At 39.5% G+C, this 23,120-nt stretch overlaps 1 protein-coding gene across 1 annotated transcript in view; it reads left to right on the forward strand.

Annotated features, from left to right (window-relative positions):
• Positions 1-23,120, forward strand: part of LOC124644200 (glutamate receptor ionotropic, kainate 2) — a 44,346-nt gene that overhangs the window by 12,887 nt on the left and 8,339 nt on the right. The window contains exons 4-19 of the mRNA XM_047183450.1: positions 5,429-5,563; positions 7,307-7,429; positions 7,757-7,923; positions 9,052-9,105; positions 9,202-9,363; positions 9,774-9,917; positions 12,490-12,702; positions 14,402-14,605; positions 15,427-15,531; positions 16,118-16,254; positions 16,848-16,971; positions 17,867-18,064; positions 19,071-19,271; positions 19,689-19,872; positions 20,750-20,877; positions 21,351-21,461. Of these exons, the coding sequence (XP_047039406.1) occupies positions 5,429-5,563; positions 7,307-7,429; positions 7,757-7,923; positions 9,052-9,105; positions 9,202-9,363; positions 9,774-9,917; positions 12,490-12,702; positions 14,402-14,605; positions 15,427-15,531; positions 16,118-16,254; positions 16,848-16,971; positions 17,867-18,064; positions 19,071-19,271; positions 19,689-19,872; positions 20,750-20,877; positions 21,351-21,461 (2,390 nt within the window). The remainder of the gene's footprint in view (positions 1-5,428; positions 5,564-7,306; positions 7,430-7,756; positions 7,924-9,051; positions 9,106-9,201; positions 9,364-9,773; positions 9,918-12,489; positions 12,703-14,401; positions 14,606-15,426; positions 15,532-16,117; positions 16,255-16,847; positions 16,972-17,866; positions 18,065-19,070; positions 19,272-19,688; positions 19,873-20,749; positions 20,878-21,350; positions 21,462-23,120) is intronic.

Genomic DNA, 23,120 nt, shown 5'->3' on the forward strand with positions numbered 1-23,120 from the left:
ATTCCAGGTCCCCAGCTCACTCGCGATTTTATACTCCATTTGAGTGAGCGCATACTTAAAAGTAAACGATCTTGATAAGCCTTTTTATAAAAATACATACATAGTATTTAATTAACATCAGCTTAAAATAATAAGTCAATTAGGTACTTTTTTTGGAGTATAATTAGTACCTACATTGATTGTTAGATGCACGGTTACATACATTTTATTTCAAAATCAATGTTTACTTCATAAGTAACTTATCAGCATTGTTACCTTAGTTAAGAGCGTGTACATCAACCGCGCGCCATTTGGCCTAAAAAGGTACTTTTCATACCACTGTTTCTCATTAACTACTTATCCTATAACTATGTTAATTTATAATAACGCAAGTTAATTTCACTGTCTATATAGTTAATTGAACATAAATTTCAATTTGTGTAGTTTAAATACTTAAAACCCCTATAACGTAACAGATGATTTATAAAATTCCCGTTCAGCGTCTATTTCGAAGCTTAAATTTATGTGAAAATAGTGGCAAATCTAATCATATTTATTTTTTTACTCATAGATGAAATCCCCATGCCTATAGTTAGTTGAAAACATTTTTTGATTTAGGTCTCTATCTTTCAGAAAAAAATATTTTAACAATGTGAAAAATTGTGAATTTCAAATGCTTTTTTTACCTACCTATCTTACTTAATTTAATATAACAATTATTTACTATAGTAATATAACTCTTTTTTTTAAACATAAACTTTACATTATAATTTAATCTCTCGTTTTGATTTTTTTTATAAATTATTTAAAAACTACTATAAAACGCTGCACGCGAGTCAACTCAAACCAGACCGCCGCAAGGCTTCACAGAGAGAGGATGTGTCGCTCCGTCACATCGCGTAGGGTGAATAACCTCTGCCGTGGATACCGAGAATAGAGTACATTTCAAGCGCGACCAACAAATCTTGATACATTACTATTTTATTTAAAGCTCAATTTTGAAGCATATTTTTTTTATCGATTGAGTTGAAATTTTGTTTGAAAGTTCAGTTTTAATGACAATGTATGATTTTATATCCAATATGGGGGTATACCCAAGATGGAGACAAAAATGTTTTTAATGCATTCCTACGATATGGGTATCAAATGAAAGGGCTTGATATGAATAACTCAACAAAAAAATGTGTCGCGAGTCTTAATCCAATATGGCGAACGCCTTAGGCTAGATAGGAGCAGAGCTATTCATATGTTCATTTTGGATGTACCCTTGACTTTTGATCCCGAATAACTTTTGAAGCATATGGGATAGATAACTTAAAACTTTAATTTTATTTATTTGGTAAACCCAAGCTCTTCACCAATATTTGGCTTTCCGGCAAATGTTGTTATTTGACCACAATTTTTCGGTCTGGATGGACTGGACCATTCATATAAACAATCAATTGTTCAAATCGGTCCAGACGTCTTTGAGAAATCGAGAACAATCAAATTGAGAACAATCACAAAACAATCTAATTGAAACCTCCTCCTTTTTTTGAAATCGGTTAAAATACAGAAACTCTTACATTGCCATTAATCATCAGTCGACTATTTCGTACTGTTGAAAATTTTATGTAATATACAGAAAGTCCTCAAAACCAAGATTTTCATAGGTGTCCGATTTTTTTGCAAAAGAGTGTAAGTATTAACGACTTATTTTCATGCCTTTATATTTTAGTCATCCATAGATTTACACTATTTTCTCGCTATTAACTATTTACTAAATAATATATTTTTTGTTCTACTAATTTCACTCGAAAGGATCAAAATGGTTTGTGTGACTATACGTGAAGTATGATAGGCACGCACACAGCCGCGACGCTAGTCTGCGCGATTTTTTGCGTTGAATTACCTAAAGTTGACATCGCGCGGCGAGCGTACACGCTCTTAAGTGCGTACTCAAATGAAGTATGAAAATAAATAGAATATCGGTATTCAAACGTCATCTCGTCTCCGCCCACTTAGAATATCCCTGAGGGAAGAAATTCTATTGGTTGTTTAAAATCTTCTCTGTTCCGCTGTTTTGACGGAGTCAAGACCTCTATGTCACAGTCTGTGATGAAAATGATACCTATATAATGTCAACGGAAAGGTATATATAGGTATATATAGGCCTATACCTAAATAATAAATTTTAAAAGTTGGTTTGTTTCAATGCGCTAATCTCAACGAATTATCAAATATCCAATTTGAAAAATATTACCGTGTTAGATAGCCCATTAATCGAGGAAGGCTATAAGCTACTTTTTATCAGAATACGTGAAGTAATTCTCACAAAACGCAGGTAAAGCCGCTAGCAGTAGTCAGTCTAAAACAAAACCGTCAATTGAAAACCGCACACACTTTTTTCAAAATGAACTCTCACCTCGTGAACAACAGTTTACCGGTAATAATGGACCAAAAAGTTTTTATTCAACACCGGTTGTAGAGTATCCTTCAACCGTCACATCCGGTGTCGCGGTTACGGCCGCCATATTGCATTTCCGGTAACAGTTTTGCAATTCGAAATATTTGAAAATGTTTCGTGTTTTGTGTAATAATGGTGGATTTTATTTTTGGTTGTTTTATTGCTTTAGTTTTGAGGTACGGAATTTAATTTTCTAGTTGGGTAATAGTTATTTGTTATACAAGAGCACTCGAAGACTCTCGACTGAAAAATCTTTGCACTCGAGTGCAACACGTAACTTTTCATCCCACCTCATCGAGGAAAGAAGACGGATCACAATCCATACAAAATTGCCCCACGTCCTATAACAATGTGACATGTGACGTATGTCAAAAAAAGATAAAAATGTTTAAAAAAATATGGCATACTCTCTAATTCATTTTTTTTACACCTTCATACGAAAAAAATGCTTTAAAAATTGTTCAGGCGCTGTTATGAAAACATCGTTCATAGAACTATGAATGGACTATTTTATTAAATTGTTTTTTTGTTTGATAGGGTATACCTCACAGGTGGTCCCATAATCATCAGGTCAGGATCGCACGTCACACATGGCGAATTAAAAAGATGTACCTATTAAAATTTATTTATGCCAAAACTCAGTTTAAGAATGTTATGAGGTTTAAAATCGACCTCAAAACAATAAAAAATAATAATTTCATCACTGTTACAGCCTTTTTATCGTCCCACTGCTGGGCACAGGCCTCCTCTCACACGGAGAAGGATTGAGCAATAATCACCACGCTTGCTCAATGCGGGTTGGAGATTTCGGACTTTATAGTCCAGGTTTCCTCAAGATGTTTTCCTTCACCTTTTTATCAGCCATTGATGTCCAAGATATACTTAGAAAGTACATACGAACTTAGAAAAGTTGCATTCGTACTTGCCTGACCTGGAATCGAACCCACACTCTCATACTCGAGAGGATTAACTTATACAGCCGAAAGCGACATTCTATTTCTGTCACACTTCCGTTATTGTGATAAAAATACTTTTAAGTAGAACTTGAGTATTTCGAGATAAATCTATCGGAATTATAATGAAAAATAAGTCACGAACGATATTCACGAACATTTCTGAAGACCTTTTCACTTTCATATTTAAAAAGTATGTACAAAACATATTTCTGCATATCTATTCTTCTTCTAACTCATTTCAGCGTGTGAACAAATCCAGTCAGGCCCATTTCTGGGCAACACTTTTGAAAAACATTCTATAACTACTCTTAATTTATCCCAACAAAACCACACAGGAAGTTGAGTAGATGCAAATTTTCACCCTTTTTAACCCACTTTAAAAAATGAGGTTCTCAGTTTTTTCAATAAAAATACATAGGTATAGGTAGTCGTGAAGGGCATTTCGTGGGTTTAAGTTTGTAAAATTTGTCGTTCAAAAATCTCTGATTTTCAGTATTTTTAACCGACTTCAAAATAGGAGGTTTTCAGTTTTTTTCTATGTAATTTTTGACGTTTTAAAAGTGCTGATCTTCAACCTATTTAACCGACTTCAAAAATAATGCTAGCTAGAAAAAGACATCGGAAGTAAAGGAGGGATTTTGTGAACTTATGTAGTATTTGACGTCCAAAAGGTGCTCATTTTCAGCCTATTTAACCAACTTCTAAAAAGAAGGTTCTCTGTTTTTTCAAGCAAAATAATACTTTTTGATGTATATGTCACCGTAAAATTACAAACATCGTTAGATTACAATCTATCTCAAGAGATTGTAAACTGTCGAATTATTGTGAACCGTAACATCCGATTGCAATTTCATCATCATCAGCCTATCGCAGTCCACTGCTGGACATAGGCCTCTCCAAGTGCACGCCACTGAGATCGATTTTTGGCTTCTCGCAATTGATTGCAATTTAACGCATTATTTTTCGCTATATTATAATCTATCGATGTAAAGCGGTCAAATTGTCAACTGGCGTAGAGCGGAATGCATCTTGCGCGCTGATTGGTAGAACGTAATGTGACTAATGTGCCCCCGCCGCTCCGGCATTCGCCATTTTGTTTGTTTATTTCGTTTGTTGTCGATTGTGTAAACAACTGTGTTTTCGTGATTATAAATTGATTTCCTGTTGAAAATAACTTATATCTTTAGAATTAGTTATATAAAAGTGTTGAGGATGTGATTAACCAAAGAAAAGCAGTTTGAACGATAAACCAACAAATTAGCCATGGGAACAGAACGGCTGGTCGTGATTGGTCGATCTTACAAAAAGACTGACCAATCAGGGAGAGCTTTCGGACAGTTGACAATTTGACAATTTCTCATCGATAGATTATAATATAGCGAAAAATAATGCGTTAAATTGCAATCAGATGTTACGGTTCACAATAATTCGACAGTTTACAATCTCTCGAGATAGATTGTAATCTAACGATGTTTGTAATCTTACGGTGACATATATATTGTTCTGGGCTGGCTAGTATATCATGTTGCAGCGTGTTATCTCTCCGGTGGTGTCGGTTTGTCGTCCCATCGCGCTATGAGAGTGAAGGAATAGTGAGTGAACCTGTGTCTGCGCAAATGCTCGTGCACTATAATATGTCCTGCGCAGTTGGCTGATCTCCATATATGAGAACTGCCGCCGTAGCCGATAACACTGGCCAACAAAAAAAAAAATATGCGCATGGATTTTATTTATTATATTTTTATAAATTATAAAAGTGAAATAACAAATTAGAAATATTTGCTTTTACAGAAGTTATCTAGACTCGAATATTTTTTATTTGTTTGCCCGCCTTACCCCTCTAGTGAGCAAAACCCGACTTAAGGCGGGCCCGCAAATCAAAAATCTTCAAGTCCCTATAACTTTTAAAAAAGCAAATATTTCCAATTTTCTATCTCATTTTTTTTATATAAATATAATAAAAATATAATAATTCTAAAGCCCATGCGCAAAAATGCTGTTGACCAGTATAATCGGCTAGGAGGACATCATAATGATCATGTTGCAGCGTGTGCACAGATCCAGTCAGGTGCGGTGGCGCTGGTCAGCGGTGTGGGCCCACTGCTGGGCAACACTTTGCAGCACATGAGCGCCAGCCTGCATGCCCCTCATCTCACTGTTGGACCCTTTGCGCCGGAGAATTGTGAGTACAACTATTTTATATTGAATTTGTATAGTTATCGGCACGAATCTTGAGCTCTGGCAAGGCGTCACACGAAGACGAAATAAACAAAACCATTCATGCTCTTATAGATTGGATGAATAACAATAACCTAAAGATAAATCTAGCCAAAACAAAAAAAATGTATTTCAGTCAACGTATAGCTTCTCCAAATTTTCAAATAAACTACCAAGGCACATCACTCAGTACAGTTACTACAACGAAATTTCTAGGCATTATCATTGATAGGAACTTAAATTGGAAGTCACACACAGAGGAACTTACAAAAAGAGTTAGTTCTTCCGCATATGCTCTGTACAAACTCTCAGCTATCATAGACACTGATGCTCTAATTACAGCTTACCATGGCATAGTTCACTCCATCCTAAGATTTGGACTAATATTCTGGGGAAACTCGACCAACAGAGATACAGTATTTAAATCTCAAAAAAAATGCATTAGGGCAATGTTTGGTCTTCAAAATACTGATAGCTGTAAACCGTTTTTTATTAAATTTAAAATACTTACCTTACCTTCTTTGTTTATATATGAAGTAGTTACATTTGTTAAGAGCAACCCAAAATTATTTAGTCGCCTTGCTGATATAAGTAGTCGTACTCGCAGAGACAATGACAAACTGTGCATTGTGCCATGCAACACTGCACTGATGCATAAGAGCATATTCTGCCTAGCGCCTGTTTTATATAACAAAATACCTAAATGTATAAAGGAGCTACCATTAAATAAATTTAAATTAAAATTAAAAGAGTTCCTGATTACGAAATGTTTTTATACAGTTAATGAATACCTTAATGATGCCTAACTATTGTGACATTTCGCTTTGATATTAGCTACCTACATAATATACCTGCCTAGTTAAGTAAAAAAATTTTGTACGCCAATTACAGGCAAAACATGTATGGCTCTAACCTACCTAATTTTAACACCTCATGTTTAATAATACCTATGTTTTGTAAACATATACCCATGTTTTAACAAAATAAATTATCTTTTATCTTTATCTTTTTTATCTTTATCTGACCTACATCTGCGCAGAAGTGATTTATTAGCAAAGAACCAATCCCGAGTGACGGCTATGACGCGATGTGCTGCGGGCCAATCACCGCTTTAGCCCGCCCACACTTCATACCACAAAAGGGACCCAATAAATTACTTCTGCGCAGATGTTGGTCAGAGCTCAAGATTCGTGCCGATAACTATAGTAGGATATACAATGTTTAAATGACCTATCCAATATAGTAGTGATGTCAGAATCAAATCATTACTCATAGATCCCCTCGAAATACATATAGAGAGTTGCTACCTAATTGCTACCAGCTGCCATTATTTGCTACTAATTGCTAATCTCGTGATTTTGAAGATAATCCGCGTCTAACGGTGAACGGTAACAGCTATTCTGATAACAGGATGGCTGTCACTTTCCTCAGAGTGAAGAAACTGCGTAGAAGTCTTGGGGTTATTTTTCACCAAGAGTTAATTGATATCTTTCAGGATATAATTGTGGACCACATCGATTTCAAGGATAAAAAGATTAATAAGAGAGATTAATACGTTGACTTTTTGAACCTCGAGGAATAGTAGCAAGTTGTCACTTACAAAAATATATAATTTAATGCATTGCAACCATTTTTCGATTCTTAAAGGTTTGTGTTTAAAGTTTTAAATTAACAAAATTTTAACAACTACCTATATTCTCCTTTTCAGTAAACAACACGTTCACAATAAATCTATATCCTCCAAAGGATTTGCTAACTAAAGCGTTCGCAGAGTTCCTCTCGTATCTGAACTGGACCAGGATGGGGGTTATATACGAAGACTATGGATTTGGTGAGTTTTATCATTATTGGCTTATGCTTTTCTTAAGTAGGAATTTGATTTTGGACGGCCAATGGTCTAATAGCCAAGAGCCTCGACCAACACATCAGGAGGCTCTCGTTGGGCGGCTGGATCAAGGGACTGATTCAGAAGGCAGTACTCCTTGACACGGCGCGTATTGTGAGGGGGTTTCTGTCTCTGGGACTCTAACCACCGGTACCTTGGAGCCTGTGCCCGATATCGGTGGCCATCCATTTTTTATATATTAATTGTTTTTTTTTTATTTAACATTTAACGAATATTTAGAATAATAAGTAAATGATTACAATAATATTTCAGGAGAACTAAACATACTAGACATAGCTAAAGACGGACGTGACATGTACGCCGTTCGCTGTCGTGACGCGAAAGAGTACAGACGCGGCCTCGCGTTACTGAAGGCGCAACAAATAGAGCATATTGTGGTCGATACTGATCCTAAGAGGGTCCGACAACTGGCGAGGGCTGTGAGTATACTTTGAGTGTATATTAGGTCTTCTTTTTATCAAGTGGGTTGCAGGTTTAATCACTTAACAAGCCCCAGTGTCAGAGTTTTCTCAAATCTAACGACCGCTGCTGATTAGCATGAGACGCTGATTTTACGTGTCTTCCCAAGCATAGGGGTGTAATAAAGCCAACTTCTAGATTCCGTGCAGTTTTGTGAAAGTTTCTAAAGTCCATAAAGCTATTATCGACAACTATATAGATATAGCTAAAGACAGACGCGACATGTATGCCGTTCGCTGTCGAGACGCGAAAGAGTATAGACTAGGATTAGCGTTACTGAAGGCACAACAAATCGAGCATATTGTCGTCGATACTGATCCTAAGAGGGTCCGACAGTTGGCTAGAGCTGTGAGTATAACTTTATATTAGTTCCCTTTCAAAAGGGCTTAAGATTCGTCACCTGCATAGTATTTTCTCGAGTAGTAATTTGTGCGATGTGTAGCGAAAGTCTATCTGCCCAGATAAATGGGTCGATACTGATCCTAAGAGGGTCCAATCGCTGGTGAGGGCTGTGAGTAAAGTTTTGAATGTTCTAGGATCTTTCTTAGCAGTTTTTGAAAAGTGTAGTTGCAGATTAGTAACTCCTGTTTTTTAACAAACTGCATGGTTAATTAAGGTAGGAAACTATATGGTATAAAGCTGCCTGGAGTAAGATATTAAAGTTGCCTGTGTTAAACACCTCAATCAATCCTAGTTGGCTTCTTCTCTCTTCATCGAGTGGGTTGCAAGTTTAATCACCTAGCATGCCCTGGTGTCAGAGTTTTTTCAAATCCGCCTGACGTTGAATTGTAACAACGACTTCTATTAAGTAGGATGAGACGTCGGTTTTATGTGTCTGTGATAGGCATGGGGTATAACAACGCCAACTTCTAGACTCCGGGCTGTGTTGTGAAAGTTTCTCAAACTCACAAAGCGACTTGGGCCCGACCGGAACGTCCCGGATTCGGCTCGGCCTCTTCGATCAACGTGATCACTTGATTCCAGTGTTAAATGATGAAATCTGCAGCCCATACATGGAATTGCAATGATTTAAAAAAAACGGTTACTGGTGCTGTATCTAATGTTGATTTCATTTCTTTACTTTTCAGATTCTTCAACTACAAATGAACAATGAGAACTACCATTACGTCTTCACATCATTTGTAAGTAGTTCTTTCTTGTTCATGCACTGACTTTGAACATTTGGTTTACATATCTTTAAATACTTGTGAACCCTGAAAATGGTCTTCTTCCACTAGGATTTCGAGCTGTTCGACATGGAAGACTTCTACTACAACAGAGTGAACATGAGTGGCTGGCGACTGGTGGACAGGCACTCCGACAAGGTGAAGGAGTCGCTGCAGGTCATGGAGAAGTTCCATCCTATTGGAGCGTCCATCATCAGCGGCGGTCACATCAAGGTGAGTCATCATTTTTGGATCAGTTACTAATACACTTTTTTAACACTTTCTTTAAGAAACTTGGAGGAATTCCGGCTTCCTGACACCATCTTGGGTTTTTTTGTTTGGTAGCGTATATCCGTCCAATGGTCCTACAAAATGTTACTGAACTTGATATTAGCTAAAATAATTAGTAAGCACACACGTAAATACCTATTTACTTTTTAGCCCCCTTCCCAAGAAGGAGGAGGATATTTTCAGTTATTCATGTTTGATCACCCATATCTCAGTCATTTACCAACCGATTTGAACCATTCTTCTTTAAGAATTAAAAAATATTTACGAAGCCTGAATCACCCAACTTTTTTTTTCTACATACCCCTTAAAAAATCACCCCTACTATTAAAATCATTTTTTTTCCAAAATTCCAGACTGAACCAGCGCTCCTATACGATGCAGTACAAATTCTGTGCCAAGCGTTAGCGTTGACTGAAGACATACATCCCGGCAATGTATCCTGTGACAAAGATACGCCGTCGCTACACGGGAAGGCTATCTATGATAATATTAATACGGTAAGTTATGTTATCATCATTATCATCAGATAGTCTATTATCATCAGATAGTCTAGCGTTGACTGAAGACATACATCCCGGCAATGTGTCCTTTTTTTTTTTTTTTTTTTCCGACGTTAAAAATCATCAAATGACCCCTCCCGCTGTGGGTTAGCAGCGGTGAGGGAGTGTCAGACTCTTACTGACTAAAAACCGTCGTGTTCCGTCATAGGCCTTTTATGTACCAAGGCCGCGGTATCTCTTTCGAACAACCCGCAGCCCCGGCAGGCCTTGGCCCTGCTGGGCCCCGCTGGGGTTGCTGACATCTCTTTGAGGAGCGCGTGGAACAACGCGCGCCGTCGACACGGGTCTGTCGTCTAGAAAGACAGAGGGACGATGAGCCACCCGAACTCACCGCCCACAGACCCACGCCTACGGCGGCCGGGAGTCATCTCGCGACACCCGGCGCCCATGGTGTCTACCTGGTCCAGCGCGGCGGCCGGGATGAGAGGTGCGAACTCTCTGGCGTTCCGCCTCCTCCTTCTCGAGCATGACCGCTTCGCAGAAGGAGGCGACGGCATCCCACTCCCTCTCGCCCCGGACCATGGCCTGAACCAGGGCCGGACGCGAGAGGTCGCCGCCGCCCAAAGCCTCGACGAGGACCCGGCGGTGCCCTTCCCATGCGGGGCACACCTGGACTGTGTGGTCCACCGTGTCCTCGGGGCTGTCCGCACAATGGTGACACCCGGGCGCCTCCTCACGACCGATGCGGTGCAGGTACCTCCCGAAACAACCGTGTCCGGTGAGGACCTGCGTCATGCGGTACGTGAGGGCGCCGTGACTCCTCCCGAGCCACTCCTCAAAGAGGGGACTTACCGCCACGATGGTGGCGTGCCCTCGGCAATGTGTCCTGTGACAAAGATACGCCGTCGCTACACGGGAAGGCTATCTATGATAATATTAATACGGTAAGTTTGTCTTCATCATCATTATTACATAATATAGGTCCAACTTCACAGACAACACAGTAATAAGTACGTAGTTGCTTACAATGTTGAAAGTTAACAGTGGTTTTAAGAAAAGTGGTTGACCTATGACTTTCTGGATCTTTTGTATTTTGAGATAGGTTTATTTCACTTGCTTTTGAAATCTTGTTGTTGTCCTGCCTAATCATCATCCTCCTGCCCTTATCCCAATTTTATTTGGGGTCGGCGCAAAATGTTTTCTTCTTCCATACTCTTCTATCTGCCGTCATCTAACAAGTGACATTCTTTCTTACCATATCTACTTTCACACAATCCATCCATCGTTTCTTTGGTCTTCCTCTTCCACTATATCCGTCCACGTTCATACTTATCACCTTCCTCACAACATGACTCTCATTCCTCCGCATCACATGCCCATACCACGACAGCCGGTTTCCACGCAGTTTTTCTGATACCGGCGCTACTTTCAAACTTCCTCTTATATACTCATTCCTCACTCTGTCCATTCGCGTAACTCCACACATACCTCTTAACATTCTCATCTCTGCTGCATGCAATTGTCTTTCATTCGTCGCTTTTGTGGGCCAGCACTCTGATCCATACAAGACAGCAGGCCTGACCATACTCTTGTAAATTTTCCCCTTAAGTTTAAGGCCTCTGCCTCGAATTTTGCGGGCAGCGGGGCGGCGGCGGCGGCGGCGCGGGAGCGGCAGGATCTTACGCGTATAATCAAATGGACCGGCCCTCGAATACAGCGGCGCGGGAGCGGCGCGGCGGCGGGCAATGAGCGGTGCGCTCCATTCAAGCGGCGACCGCCGCGTCGGGCGTCTGCATTGTAGGCATAGTGTTATACATTTTTTTTGTGACTTATCAAAATGTCTTAGGACGTGCAAGAGCTAATTATTTCGGCCATCTTTGATAGGACACCCATATGGAACAGCAAACACAATAGAACACAACACTACACTGCTATAGTGCCGCGCGATCTGCCCGCTAGTTTCGAGAACAGGTATGCGTTGCCCGCCCCGCTCCCGCGCCGCCGCCGCTGCCGCCCCGCTGCCCGCAAAATTCGAGGCAGAGGCCTAAGGGGAATACGAGGGTCACAAGTTGTTCCCGTCACCTGCCGCCATTTCATCCATCCTGCGTTAATTCTGTGCGTAACTGTCCGGTCTATTTTGCCATCGCCCTGAATAAGCGAACCGAGATACCGGAAATCGGAGCAGACTGGAAGAAGTTGTCCTGCCTAATACAAAATGCAAAACGTTTATGGTATGGCTCGAGTTTATAATTCATTCATTTCAATACATAAATCTTTTTCAGAAGCTTTTATAAATTGCCACCTTTTTAAGTATTTGTGCCGTCTTTATCATCATCCACATCTATGATTTTCTTTAGTCTTTATACATTTCTTTTCATTTAAGCATTCGAATTTTTGGTCTCACCACTTTTAGCAAAGTTATTTCTTGGTATGATTAGACACGTTGTATGACCAAAGTGTTCTGATTAATTAAACAAAATGTTGTTGTATGTTTCCAAAGTCTTGAGTTATTTATTAACGAACAAATAGAGAATCTCCAAAACATAAGCCTCTTATTTTTTTTTTCCAGATCCAAGCCCACGGGCTCACAGGTCCCCTAGAATTCAAGCAAGGTATCCGCAAGAACTTCCACCTCCAGCTCATGAGGCTCACAGGAGGGGAGAAGGGGGGCATGGTGGTGTCCGGCACCTGGTCTCCAGCCGAGGGTCTGGCCATCACAGATCCTGCAGCTTACACGAGGGATCCACCACCTAATGTTACGCTGACGGTTGTCACTGTTGAGGTAAGATTGGGTCCTTTTATTAGGGTTCCGTACCCAAAGGGTAAAACGGGACCCTATTGTTTTCGCTGCTCTGTCCGTCCGTCCGTCAAACTGTCACCAGGCTGTATCTCATGAACCGTGATAGTTAGAGAGCTGAAATTTTCACAGATGATGTATTTCTGTTGCCGCTATAACAACAAGTACTGAAAACTATAATAAAATAAATATTTTGGGGGGCTCCCATCAACAAACGTGATGTTTTTGCTCATTTTATAAATAATGGTACGGAACCCTTCGTGGGCGATTACGACTCGCACTTGGCCGGTTTTTCTTGATATTGTTGAAGATTTTGATAAGGAAGATGTAGAAGAGAAATTATCAGTGTCAACTGGTCTGGTGGATGTTGTCCAGATTTAACTTGAGGATGAAAGTGTTATACTTACTACTACTTAGCCCCTAGACTCCCTTATGTACTTACCCCATATACTCCCTTATGTACTGTCTTCATATACTCCCTTATGTACTGTCTTCATATGCTCCCTTATGTACTGTCTTCATATACTCCCTTATGTATTGTCCTCATATACTCCCTTATGTATTGTCCTCATATACTACCTTATGTACTTACCCCATATACTCCCTTATGTACTTACCCCATATACTCCCTTATGTACTTACCCCATATACTCCCTTATGTACTGTCCTCATATACTACCTTATGTACTGTCCTCATATACTCCCTTATGTATTGTCCTCATATACTACCTTATGTACTGTCCTCATATACTCCCTTATGTATTGTCTTCATATACTCCCTTATGTACTGTCCCCATATACTCCCTTATGTACTGTCCTCATATACTACCTTATGTACTGTCCTCATATACTCCCTTATGTATTGTCCTCATATACTACCTTATGTACTGTCCTCATATACTCCCTTATGTATTGTCTTCATATACTCCCTTATGTACTGTCCTCATATACACCGTTATGTACTTACCCCATATATTCCCTTATGTACTTACCCCATATACTCCCTTATGTACTTACCCCATATACTCCCTTATGTACTTTTCTCATATGCTCCCTTATGTACTGTCCTCATATACTACCTTATGTACTGTCCTCATATACTCCCTTATGTACTGTCTTCATATGCTCCCTTATGTACTGTCTTCATATACTCCCTTATGTATTGTCCTCATATACTCCCTTATGTATTGTCCTCATATACTCCCTTATGTACTCTCCCTATATACTCCCTTATGTACTTTCGCCATATACACCCTTATGTACTCTCCCTATACTCCCTTATGTACGGTCCTCATATACTCCCTTATGTACTTACCCCATTAACTCCCTTTTGTACTTTTCTCATATACTCCCTTATGTACCTTTCACATATTGCTGAGATATTGATGAATTTGTTCTAAAAAAAGATGTACACTAATAGAATGTTTTGAACTTTTGTCTAATCAGTTGACGACGGTGTATCCGTAGTATGACTCTATAGACTATTACAACCTTTAGATTATAATAGAATGTATCTCAAACAACGTAAGGTGTATAACTGAATTTAAAATTATTAGATAAAAATATCCTATATGATATTCTGACGGCTATATTATTTACTACCAAGTTTCATTGAAATCCCTTCAGTCACGGAGAAGTGGCCAACTTTTTCACCATACTAGAATGTTTTTCCTCCTCCTTCCAGGAGAAACCCTACGTAATGGTAAAAGAAGGCTGGAATCTCCAAGGTAACGCTCGTTTCGAGGGGTTCTGCATCGACCTCCTCGCCCGGGTGGCGGCCCGGGCCGGCTTCCACTACCGGCTGCGGCTCGTCCCGGATAACATGTATGGCGCTAGAGACCCGGATACTGGACACTGGAATGGGATAGTTAGAGAGCTTATGGATAGGGTAAGTTTATATACTATCTATATTAATATTACTAGCTTCCACTACCGGCTGCGGCTCGTCCCGGATAACATATATGGCGCTAGAGACCCGGATACCGGACACTGGAATGGGATAGTTAGAGAGCTTATGGATAGGGTAAGTTTGTTTATTATCTATATTAATATTACTAGCTTCCACTACCGGCTGCGGCTCGTCCCGGATGACATGTATGGCGCTAGAGACCCGGATACCGGACACTGGAATGGGATAGTTAGAGAGCTAATGGATAGGGTGAGTATTGTATTTTTGCCTCGCCTTTTCCAAATAACTGGATTTGTTCAGGATTCTACACTAGAATGACTTAATTGCTGTGCTCGTGATTCAAACAATCCTTCGCTTGCTTGGGATTCAAAATCTGCACTCAGTTCATTTGTAACAAAAACAGATATTGTAGCTTTTTTTACCTTTTTATACTCTCAATGGACACTTGTGTCGAACGGAAAACTACTTTGGGACTAGTCTTTTTCTGTCTACCGGGAATCTTCCCAAAGTAAATGACCAAAGTTAATTTTCATTGGCAGATTTAAAATGAATTTCCAACATTTAATCTGAAGAGTATCAGTGTGATACTCTTCAGATTACTCTTCAAATATCTACATTCTGAGCAAATAAATGAATATTATTATTATTTTATTATGTGCTATATGTAACGACTCCCTATCTGACCTCTTCAACCCAATTACCTGGGCAACTTCAGTTTTCTTGGTAAGACTGGTTGTCAGACTTTCTGACTACCCGTATCGATTGCCAAATATGTTCAAATGACTGTATTGTATTTCCAGAAAGCCGACATAGCAGTAGCGTCAATGACGATCAACTACGCGCGGGAAGCGGTCATAGACTTCACCAAGCCTTTCATGAACCTCGGGATTGGAATACTGTTCAAAGTAAGTTTGTTAGAAAATAATTACTAACCAGACTAGGAAAGTACCAAAGTGACCGATATAGCCCACCGGATTAGCAAGTTGAAGTGTAAGTGCGCATAAGATGATTTTATGCGGAGTTTTTTCACACCAGATAAAGTGACCGTAAATCCTATTATTATATCTTTAGAAGATGATTTTTTTCAGAACCTCGAAGGTAACAAAATTGGTAGCAACTATACGTCTTTCGTGGGGTATATGGGGAATCAAAGCTGTTCTGATGCACACATAGAAAGTATACCATATTTTAACTCATGGCCAGTTTTACCGGTTACTGAAACTCATCTGACATATAAACTAACTTTTGGTTTCATACGTCTCAGATAGCAATAACAAGCAGATAGCATTAACTATCAGATAAATAACTGACACTCTATAGGTAACCAGTGAAACTGGGTCCTACTCTGGTACTTGATAAGAATCGTACTTGCACACTCGTATGCAGTTGAGAGTGGTGGTTTAACCTCTAGCCACCACCACTCGCGTGTTAAATAATATTTTTTTTTTTTAACACGCTTATTTACTAATTATTTTCTTCTATCTTCCCCAGGTACCAACCTCCCAGCCGACCCGTCTCTTCAGCTTCCTAAACCCCCTCGCCATAGAGATCTGGCTGTACGTGTTAGCTGCATACATATTAGTATCCTTCACTCTCTTCGTCATGGCTAGGTTCTCGCCTTATGAGTGGTAAGTGGCTTCTTGTATTATTATAGGGTTTTTGTGTTAATTGATTTGTGTAACTGTACCTATTTATATTTATAGGATTTTTTATTTATCCTATTTTATTTTGTAGGACTTTTGTAGTTCATAAGTTTTATGAAAGGATAATTTGAGGAGGCAGTTAAGAAGGTCAGACAGGCAGTCGCTTTGTGTAGCGCACTGCTACTCATCTGTATCCGATGGGCCGGCTGTAGCCGACCCCAACATACTTGAGTAAACGCTTGCAGATTATCGATGAGTTAGGGGTCTCCCATCCAATATTTTTTTTTGTCAATTTCATAGAGATATTAGTATGGAATCCGTCTAACGAGAGTCCGTACTCGCTATTGACAGGCTTTTTCTTTATACCTGGGCCATTTTAATAGCATTTTGAACAGCCCATATTATAATCGTGTTTGTATAATATAATATGTATGTTAGTCTTTAAGGTATATATCTATGGGCCTCAGCAGCCTGAAAATAAAGAGATTTGATTAGATTTGATAATCACCTTGTCCATACATATATTAATTTTATTGCATTTTTATCAGAGTCAAATACTTGACATGTATATCTTCTAGGTCTACAAGCACTCACGTGTGTGGTCACGAGACAAAACTCCTGACGAACCAGTTCAGCGTGTGCAACTCGTTCTGGTTCATCACCGGCACCTTCCTGAGGCAGGGCTCCGGGCTTAATCCTAAGGTAAGATAAGAGGGCGTAAGGATTTTATTGTCCTACTGGTCTATTAATATTGACATTTATTTGAAACATAATTTTGCCTATGAAGAATTTATCAAAAGAACTCTTTCACAGGTTAGCCGTCAGCTCAGCAAATTTTTTCCTATCTTGTGCCAAGCGAAACAGGTCTTCAACGCTGGCAATACTCGTCCACTCTCGGATGTTCCGCAGCCAAGATTTCTTGCGCCTTCCAACGCGTCTTTTACCCTTTATTTTGCCCATCATTATTAGTTGCAACAGTTGGTATTTATCGTTTCTCAGTACATGACCAAGATAGGCAACTTTTTTGCGTTTGATGGTCTGCAACAATGCCCTGGTTTCACCGACGCGTTGAAGTACCTTCTCGTTGGAAATTTTCTGCATCCAGCTTATGCGTAGCATCCTGCGGTAACACCACATCTCGAAGGCTTTCACTGTTGGAAAGCTACTTTATCGCTGGGTGACATAACCTATATTTTATCCGGGAACGGGAAGAAGTTCCTTCCTGGGACACACGTAAAACCGAGAGAAACAGAGTTTTTTAATGCAGATATGTATGAGTATTGCTTACGGAGAACAAATTAGTAGCGCGCCAAAATGCGGGTGTTCAGAGGACGAGGAACGTTAACGTTTTTAACGTGCTTTTTGCACTGGCAGAATTTAGTTGTTTGTTATCGCGCGTATTCACATCTTACCCGAACACACATGTTTGATCCGTGAAAACCGAATGAGACATCTGCTGCTCTGAAAACGCTGCCAAAGTTAAAAGCATTATTAGTTTAATAATAAATATGTGTTTAAGTTAAAAAAAAACATAACCTCAAAACAAATGAAAAAAAAAGCAAGTATACTACATAGTTTCTCTTGAAATTTCTTCCAGGCAACATCAACCCGCATCGTAGGCGGTATCTGGTGGTTCTTCACCCTCATCATCCTCTCCTCGTACACGGCGAACCTCGCCGCCTTCCTCACGGTGGAGCGAACAGTGCTGCCCATACAGAGCGCGGCCGACCTGGCGGCGCAGCATCACATACATTACGGCACTCTTAATGGCGGCTCCACCATGTCCTTCTTTCGGGTAAGTGGCATAGATAGACCCCAAGTTTTAGGGTCCCTTAGAAGATCTTTTAGAGTCAAAGTCTGCCGCAGCTGCTTGGTAAGTTGGCATATACGAGTACGTTCTAAGAGTCAATTTTAGGGTCCATTAGACAGTCCTTTAGGGCCAAAGGCTGTGGGATGGCGAAAGAGTTACTCCGGCCCTGGTACATAAAGGGCTGTGAAGTTGTTCGAAGCAGCAATTTTAGGGTCCTTTAGAAGATCTCTTGGGACCGAAGTCTGCTGGGAACGTGGGATTATTCGAAAGAGTGACCTCAACCCTGGTAAATATATGGCATACACGGCGAACCTAGCCGCCTTCCTCACGGTGGAGCGAACAGTGCTGCCCATACAGAACGCGGCCGACCTGGCGGCGCAGCATCACATACATTACGGCACTCTTAATGGCGGCTCCACCATGTCCTTCTTCCGGGTGAGTAGCATATATGTCCCAAGTTCTAGGTGTCAATTGCAGGGTCCCTCAGAAGTCTCTTTAGTGGCCAAAGTCTACCGGAGCTGGTTGGTAATTTGGTATATACGCTGCAAGAGTCAAATTAAGGGTCCATTAGAAGGTCCTTTAGAGCCAAAGGCTGTGGAATGGCGAAAGAGTTACTCCGACCTTGGTACATAAGGGGCTCAAGATGGAACATGGTGGGTTTCAGTCAGTAAGAGTCTTTCAGTTCTTCACGTTACACCCACAATGGGAGATTTTCTTCGGCTGACTTAAACCTAACTTTGTTCTTTCGCATCTGATGATCGTTATTTGAATATTCAAGAGAAGGCTTTTTTAAAGTACCACATTGCATAAGGAAGCATTTTAAGTGTTACTTATCATTTCTAGTTCCATATCCTACGGTATTAATACGAAACAAATGAGCATTGTATTTTTTTTTAACAAAGGTAATCATCACCTACGTTATTATATATTTACAGGTAGGGTTTCACCTATCTCGTGACCTCTTTAAATATATTCCTTCTCTTCCCCCCAGGACTCAAACATCGACATCTACCAGAAGATGTGGGAGCACATGTCTAGCGCCTCCCCCCCCGCGCTGGTCTCCTCCTACGAGGAGGGGGTGAGGAGGGTCCTCGCGGGGAACTACGCGTTTCTCATGGAGTCCACCATGCTGGACCATAGGGTGCAGAGGGACTGTAATCTGACGCAGATCGGGGGGCTGTTGGATTCTAAGGTAAGAGAGAAATGAGTGGTAGGATTTTATTCATGTAACCACTACTACATTTTATCCTTTACTTGCATTAAACTTATATGCGATTCAGTTGAGCCAATGGGAACTCTTATTGGAGCTTACGTCAATAATTGAAGATTCATTTTACATCTATTTAATAAACAAAATAAAGGAAAGCGAAAGTAAAGGCTTCATTCCAATTTCGCGATTATCAACCGTCACTTTCTCCACTGAGGTGCTTCTTAATTTTCTCTACTTTAGGTGACAACCGTGTCTATGAATGCAATCTTCATTAACCAATTTACAAATCCCTTAGGTATTACGTTTTGTACTGGTATTTTCTTTTGAAACCTGTTCTCTTATTCCTAATTAGTGAAATTTTTGTTATCTAACATATCTTCCGTCACCTCTAAATTCCAGGGCTACGGCATAGCAACATGGAAGGGCAGTCCTTGGCGCGACAAGATCTCCTTAGCGATCCTAGAGCTGCAGGAGAAGGGCGTCATACAGATCCTGTACGACAAGTGGTGGAAGAACACCGGCGACGTCTGCAACAGGGACGGCAAGGACAGCAAGGCCAACCCGCTCGGAGTGCAGAATATTGGTAAGTTGAGAGTAGTACTAACTAAGGCTGTGGGATTGTTGGAAACAGTTATAGCAGAGCTAAAACACGAACTCATGTGGGTATCAAAGAAAGAATATTGTAGGTGGGTATTGATAGTCGGTCTGAAAAGCTTGTTCTGAAAAGGCTTGTATGTAAAAGGATTTTACGAGTATGTATAGAAGTATGACAAAAAAGTCGTGGTGGCCTAGTGGGTAAAGGACCAATCTCTCAAGTATGAGGGCGCGGGTTCGATCCCAGGTCAGGCAAGTACCAATGCAACTTTTCTAAGTCTGTATGTACTTTCTAAGTATATCTTAGACACCATTGGCTGTGTTTCGGATGGCACGTTAAACTGTAGGTCCCGGCTGTCATTGAACATCCTTGGCAGTCGTTACGGGTAGTCAGAAGCCAGTAAGTCTGACACCAGTCTAACCAAGGGGTATCGGGTTGCCCGGGTAACTGGGTTGAGGAGGTCAGATAGGCAGTCGCTTCTTGTAAAGCACTGGTACTCAGCTGAATCCGGTTAGACTGGAAGCCGACCCCAACATGATTGGGAAAAAGGCTCGGAGGATGATGATGTATAGAAGTATGACACTAACTGCGGGATTGAATGAGACAACTTCGGTATTTTAAAAATTTTATGAACTTGTTCGCTAGCTGTAGACTCGAGCCGACGACGCATTCACAAATTTCACATGTATTTTTAGTCGCAAGAAAATGTGCGCGTACAATTTTAGTGAAAACCCTCCATTTACTCTATTTATAATTAACATTAGAAGCTGCCATTCTATTTTGAAAATTGTATTAAGTTTTTCGAAATTCAACCATATTTCACTATTTACCTTACACCTCCTAACACAAACTTCTTAACTTCCAGGAGGAGTATTCGTGACCCTACTATGTGGCTTAGCTCTCGCCATAGTGGTAGCGATCCTGGAGTTCTGCTGGAACACCAAGAAAAACGCCTCGCAGGGCAGGCAGTCGCTCTGTAGTGAAATGGGACAGGTTAGTTGATTTTAAAGAACAAAAATATATAAATTGTAGGAGTGACTGAATATGTAGTAGCATTAAGAATAAGTTTACTAGTTAACAAAAAGGACAATTTCATTGAAACAAATGTTTACTTTTTTGAGTGTGAACAATGGTAAACATTTTAAGAAAACTGGCGTTTATGTTGTCTGTGCTCTTTGGGTTTTGATTATTTTATAATTTTATTTTATTTGTGACTATAATTGTAATCAATAATGTATAGCCACAAGTTAATGAAATCTTGGTCAACATTTATTAGGAGCGTAAATGGGTTTTTAACCATTTAAAGAAAATACATTTTATTGTGTTTTTTTTTATTTTCTTGATTTATTTTCGAAATATAGTTTACTAGAAATAGAACTGGCAAAATACGAAACAGGTATGTTACGAAACTTTGGTAGGCCTAAGAAAGCTGTAATTCATCTAACACAAAATTCTTCTCTCTTCAGGAGCTACGTACAGCGATGCGAGGCGGCTCCTCCAGCAGGACAGTGCTCAGACCTGGGTGTTCCAGGTGCTCGCCTGCCACACACGTGCCTCCCGCTACTTCTAGATATCAGGTGAGGATATACCTTCCACTTCAGGAGCTACGTACAGCGATGGTCAAATAACAGCCGGGACCCACCACTTTACAGTGCCATTCGAAATACGGTAAGAGTATTTCATATCAGGTAAGGATTCAAAGGTCTTAACTGCGTCGATGGTCAACTCAACTCTGATGTAGTATGTTAAGATCCTCTCTAGAGATATGAAAAGATATTTTTTAAATACTGAGATGAGGGCAGGAGGATAATGATAAAAGGAGAAGACTATATAAAAGGAGTACATAAGATATTACATGTGAGAGTACATAAGAGAGTACATAAGAGAGTATGTAAGAGAGTACATAAGAGAGTATGTAAGAGAGTACATAAGAGAGTATGTAAGAGACTACATAAGAGAGTATATAATAGGAGTAAATAAGAGAGTACATAAGAGAGTATATAATAGGAGTCCATAAGAGAGCACATAAGAGAGTATATAATAAGAGTAAATAAGAGAGTACATAAGAGAGTATATAATAGGAGTACATAAGAGTGTATATAATAGGAGTACATAAGAGTGTATATAATAGGAGTACATAAGAGAGTATGTAATAGGAGTATATAAGAGAGTACATAAGAGAGTATATAATAGGAGTACATAAGAGGGTACATAAGAGAGTATATAATAGGAGTACATAAGAGAGTATATAATAGGAGTATATAAGAGGGTACATAAGAGAGTATATAATAGGAGTACATAAGAGAGTATATACTAGGAGAACATAAGAGAGTATATAATAGGAGTATATAAGAGGGTACATGAGAGAGTATATAATAGGAGTATATAAGAGAGTATATACTAGGAGTACATAAGAGAGTATATAATAGGAGTACATAAGAGAGTATATAATAGGAGTACATAAGAGAGTACATAAGAGAGTATATAATAGGAGTATATAAGAGAGTATATACTAGGAGTACATAAGAGAGTATATAAGAGGGTACATAAGAGAGTATATAATAGGAGTACATAAGAGAGTATATACTAGGAGTACATAAGAGAGTATATAATAGGAGTACATAAGAGAGTATATAATAGGAGTATATAAGAGGGTACATAAGAGAGTATATAATAGGAGTATATAAGAGGGTACATAAGAGAGTATATAATAGGAGTACATAAGAGAGTATATACTAGGAGAACATAAGAGAGTATATAATAGGAGTATATAAGAGGGTACATGAGAGAGTATATAATAGGAGTATATAAGAGAGTATATACTAGGAGTACATAAGAGAGTATATAATAGGAGTACATAAGAGAGTATATAATAGGAGTATATAAGAGGGTACATAAGAGAGTATATAAGAGAGTAAGTATATAATACGAGTACATAAGCGAATATAATAATAGGAGTACATAAGAGAGTATATTATAATAGGAGTACATAAGAGAGTATATAATAGGAGTACATAAGAGAGTATATAATAGGAGTACATAAGAGAGTATATAATTGGAGTACATAAAAGAGTATATAATAGGAGTACATAAGAGAGTATATAATAGGAGTACATAAGAGAGTATATACTAGGAGTACATAAGAGAGTACATAAGAGAGTATATAATAGGAGTATACAAGAGGGTACATAATAGAGTATACAAGGTGTTGATTTGCATTTGTGCCATACGTCAGG

This window comes from Helicoverpa zea, chromosome 29 (assembly GCF_022581195.2).
Source record: "Helicoverpa zea isolate HzStark_Cry1AcR chromosome 29, ilHelZeax1.1, whole genome shotgun sequence".
Classification (NCBI taxonomy): Eukaryota; Metazoa; Arthropoda; class Insecta; order Lepidoptera; family Noctuidae; genus Helicoverpa; species Helicoverpa zea.